General features: G+C 34.9%; 1 protein-coding gene across 1 annotated transcript in view; it reads left to right on the forward strand.

Moving 5' to 3' along the window:
* The window catches only part of ttll7 (tubulin tyrosine ligase-like family, member 7), a 108274-nt gene that overhangs the window by 86076 nt on the left and 16854 nt on the right, over nt 1-5344 (forward strand). The window contains exons 18-19 of the mRNA XM_016461110.1: nt 3128-3232; nt 4089-4249. Coding sequence (XP_016316596.1) covers nt 3128-3232; nt 4089-4249 — 266 coding nt within the window. The remainder of the gene's footprint in view (nt 1-3127; nt 3233-4088; nt 4250-5344) is intronic.

Consider the following 5344-nt stretch of genomic DNA (forward strand, 5'->3'; position numbering starts at 1 on the left):
GGAATTATATCGTATCGACCGAAATTAAGAAATATATCGTGATATAAATTTTGGCCATATCGTCCAGCCCTACCCTCAAGGCATCCTAGGCGTGTCTGACATTCCTCTTTCAGACGAACACATCCGGAGTTACATTCGAAATTGTCCTGTCTGTTCCAGTATGTATATTTGCAGTGAATGGTGCCCATTTTTGAATCTGAAAAAAGTCTATCCATCCATCATGAAACTACTCCACCTGGCTCCGGGGTGTTAATAAAGGCCTTCTGAATCGAAACGATGCGTTAGTTTAAGAAAAATGTCGTTTCTTAAAACTTTATAAACTGTAATGTCCAGCTTCCGGTCGCTCAACGTGAGCCGTTAGCACAGCAAGGGGATAGCAGTGGGAGAGCACTGTAGAGCCTCCCTGCCTGTAATGTACAATTCAGATCCCTAGAAGTTACATTTCATCATCTCTACAATGAAACCTCATCTCCTCCACCAAGGCTTTAAAGAGAAAAGACTTTTTATCGTTTCTTTCTTCAACAAGAGCCAAACGAACGAGAATCAAACCTTTTAACCTTCCTCATGGTTTGTTCCAGCAGTGGCTATCGTTGTAAGAGCTGGCTCATATTGCCTCTATAGTGGTTTATATGAAAGTAAAAATATAAAGTTTAAAAATTGGTACTTAATCAGAATTTTGTCTTATTTTCCAGTGAAAATATGTCAATATCAACCTTCACTGAAAAAATGATACAGTGGACCAAAACTGTAAAACAACTGTAATTTGTTACAATTAAAATTTATTTGTCTCAAATTATATTTAGGATTTGGTTCAAATCTTAAAATTTGATTTAATATTAATAAAAAATATTTATTCTCGGAAAGACAAAAACACAGATTATTTGTTATAAAGATCATACTGTATACTGAAAAAGGGTGTTGGATTTACATGATTTAATAATGCATTGGTTGTACTTGAATTAACTAAGTAACTCAAACGTAATTTGTTCACACGAGCAGATTAAGTAGTGTCGAAGTGATTTTATACAGATATATATTTTTGGTCACATCACTGAATATTGTAACATGGTATAAACTAGCAACAAAGACATACTCTTTATGTAACTACATATACAGAAGGGGAATATATATATATATATATATGTTTGGACAGATATTTCTGTCAGTGGGTAAAACTGATTCATGTTATTTTGTTAAAGTGCCCCTATTATGGATAATGAAAGGTTCATAGTTTGGTTTTGGGAGTCCCCAACAACAGGTTGACATGCATGCAAGGTCAAAAAACACTTTCATTGTCTTATAATATGCATTTATTTTTAATGTCCAGCTTCCGGTCGCTCAAGCAGGTGCGTTCACAACAAGGCGGTCGAGCGTATGACGTAGGCGTAACGAACGCAGCCTAATTTTCATTTTTGGGTGAACTATTCCTTTAATTTCCGCTGCTACCTTTGTAATATTCCTTTTGCAAAACTCACTTGTGCACTTGTAAATGAGCAAAACCCGGGATGGGGCTAGGAATAAAGCTGTTTTTTGGTCAATGTCTGAAATGTTTAAATGCGTAAGTATCAATTATTTGTAAAACGCTAGGAAGTAATTGAAATAAATATTATTGACAATTTTCACATTTCTATAAATTTATATAGTGATAAATGGAAGCTGCAACAAATATAATTCTTGCATGATTATTTGCTCTATTAGAAAAAAAAAGAAAATATCCAAGATAGTATTTCTATTACTTTACAAAAGAGAAAATAATATAGAGAGATTGATTTCAAATTTACCATCAGCTGTTGTATTAGAAACACAGTTTTATGTCATTTAATGCAAAGGTAATATAACACAAAGTATAGTTATACATGTACTGTACATTCATTCATTTCAAAATGTAAATATAAAAATACCCAACACATAAAATTCACATTGCACTCAGAAAGAAAGAAAGAAAGAATGATGGATTGTGTATTGTATTCAGCAGAATACTTTATTTTGGTAGACCTATTCTGCTAACCCCAACCTAACAGTCTACTAATACTCTAATGAGAGTTAACATGTGGTTGCAAATTAATGAGAGTTAGTTGACAGTTACAAAGTTACTTATAGTTAGTAGAATGCTGTAGCCACTAAATTATGCTTTTTAAAAAAAAAAAAGCCTGGCAATGTACAAAGAAAGAGCACTAACTGACTAACCAAAATAGCTGTAGACTAGTTGATACGTTTTAAGTTTTTCCTGCTGTATCCTAACAATACTTATAAGGCAAATGCAGACTGATTAAAAAGACATTGCACACTATAAACTGCTATGAAAGGTGAACTAAACCTTTAAGCTTCACATGCATGGTGGGGAACCAACATTTAGTCCCAAACTAGCCGACTCCTGCTTATTTAATCTGTATTTAGACGTGACAGAGGTTGGAAACAGGACCGCAAAAATCGCAAACCTCTTATAAAAGGAATAGAAAATAAAAGCAACTCATATAATATTTAGTTTGACCTCCTGAGATTGACGATCAACATTTTGAAGGTTAAGCATCTCGTTTCTCTGACACTGGTGAAAAAATGAAAATAAAACGATTTTGGAATAACTCAAATTTTGAGAGCCTTTCCTGTAAATGTTTGTAATTAATATTTTTTCAATGTTTTTGGTCTAATTCACAGTCTAAATGAGTTATTAATGATAAGGAAGATAAATGATAAATATGACCATATTTATGCCATCATCTCACACTCAAAACATGGACATAGTTCATCTACTCGTTTTAGTGCCGTGTACGAGAATGTATTCACTAGAAGCGGCGTTAACTGGTGCGTGCTGTGCCACCGGGATTCAGTGAGAAGAGTGGGTATATTTTATTGATAATGTAAATGATGTAAATATATTCAAACATTCAGATCAATGTTCCAAAATGTTAAAAATGTATATGTGGGGAGAGAACCCATGTGAATGGACTGTTCTTATTCAAGGTCCTTGTGTTTGTAAAATAAAAGAAAGATGCCTGCAGCAAACAGATGGATGGATGGATGGATGGATGGATAGATAGATAGATAGATAGATAGATAGATAGATAGATAGATAGATAGATAGATATGCATATTACAATAATAAAATGAATGTCGTTTGACCCTTTAGATTCTGAACAACTGGAAATACCATAAACCAAAAGTGGCGTCTTACTGGCTGGGGAAGTTAGATGCCACCAAACAAAGGAAGGGGAGTGGACTTAATATGCATGGAGTTATACAAGGTGAAACACTAAACACTCAATTATTTTTTGATACGTTGGAGTTTTTCAGCTGAGTCTCAGGTGACCAAAGTGTATGGTGGATGAAAAAAAATGGAGGTCTTCAAAAATGCCATTTGGATCTGCCTTAACAGAGCACATGATGCAACAAATTGAAACAGTTCAAAGGCACTCAATTTCAGCACTATTACAGTAGTGAACGACAGGTGGTTACAGCAGGTTACAGGTGTTTTGATTTGACACAGTAGGGCGGACGTTGTAGGGTAGGCATGACAGACTGATATAATGAGGCATTGTCTCGTTCCACAAGCTGATTATCTGCCGAAGTTTGAGGGATCAATCAGAATAGAGTTAACATGTCTCATATGGGGCCATTAAATCAGGCATATTGTTGAAAGTCACATCACAGATGTCGACGAGCAGAATAACTGAGGGAGGGGCAAGAGGAAGATGGGCAGAAACTCACTGAGACTCATGCCATTACTCTTCTTTTGAATTTTACTGTTCACAATCCATACCCCTCCAATATCTTTGGGAAGTCTGATTCATTTTAGCAGATCGGTTCGTTAGAACGATTCATTTCAATAAATGATTCACTGATTTAATTGAATATTCTGCCCAGAAGTTCCTGAATTTTTTGTAGCTAAATACATATTTAAACTATGTTACTGTATTCATAGCTATACTTTTTATTCTGCTATAAACATCAGTGGGATTTAGAGTTTTTGCTTTTTTCAATATAAAATTATGGCGATTGCGTTAATTCTGTCGCTGCGAGATCTTCTGTGTGAACATTGCGTAGTACTTTCTGTGGTATTTTAGCCACTTTTATTTATCTGATTATTTCAGGTTTTGGATATTGTCCATACCAACATCCGCTCAGTGCTTCAGAGGATTTGGAGTGAACCAGATGTGGAGAGTCTACGTCTTTATCGCCTTTTCAACCGCGTGTTTAACCGTCTGCTCTGGAGTCATGGTCAGGGGCTCTGGAACTGCCTTTCCAGCTCTGGGTATGAGACTTTTATTTTGCCTTAAAAGTGAACATGACATTAGAATGAAGTCTATTTGCATTTACTTTATAAATTTGCACTTCTAGCACATCATTTAAAAAAAAAAAGGGTTGTGTTTTTTTTTATTTATATTTTAACAGTTTATTGAACTGTTGTGTAAACGCAATATCACACCAGCGATCGTACTGTCAGTCAGAATATCAATACGACTGTGATTTACTGTGGCCAAATCAAAACATTGTGATATTGCCTAATTGTATGTGTCAGAAATATATATTTAGCCAAAAATACAGTAATTTTAGTGGTAAGGCCACAGTAGTGTGTAAATTGGCAAGAGCTTCTCCAGCTCTACAAAGAATAGTAAGCTGTGTCATGTCTGGTTTTAAATATCCTTCATTCATTAATTATTTGGCTTGTAAATGTCACATAAAATGGGTTGCGAAGAGCGTTTAATGTAAAAAGACATTTAGACAGAACATAACCTCAGCCATGAGAAAAATGGTCTCTCTTTTGTCTTTATTGACTCAATCGTGAGTCTTTATATAGACTTTTACTTCCTTAGAGAGTCACACATAGAAGCATACACGCTTGCTGTTATTATTAGGGCTGTGTATCACCAGCAGTCACGATACGATACGTATCACGATACAGAGGCCACGATACCATACGTATCACGATACATGACTGCACTGAATTTCACCTCAGCAGAATTTAGAAAAACAGCTGTTTATTAAACACTGCTTACTATAGTGCCATTTCTAACTATTGGCAGAGCAGGCAGTTGACCTCTGCATTATGAAGGGCCTCCATAATTGTACCACAGTACAATATAGGTAATTGCATATGTTTCATGTTTACATTGTGCACTCCCCACCAGGTACAATATTCTGATTGTTTGCATCTTGCTTTTAAGCCCATAAATAATAATGTACTTGTTTTAATAAATGTATATTGTAATGTACTCATTCTAATATATTTAAAAAATAATTTACATTGCTGGTAGGTTATAATTGCACAAATTAACACACTCGCTACCATAAAAAAAAAAAAAATTAGAAGAGTTCTAAACTAACGTGCTGTCTTCACTGTATCTAA

Source organism: Sinocyclocheilus anshuiensis, unplaced genomic scaffold, assembly GCF_001515605.1.
Source record: "Sinocyclocheilus anshuiensis isolate Anshui unplaced genomic scaffold, SAMN03320099.WGS_v1.1 scaffold192, whole genome shotgun sequence".
In the NCBI taxonomy this organism is placed as follows: Eukaryota; Metazoa; Chordata; class Actinopteri; order Cypriniformes; family Cyprinidae; genus Sinocyclocheilus; species Sinocyclocheilus anshuiensis.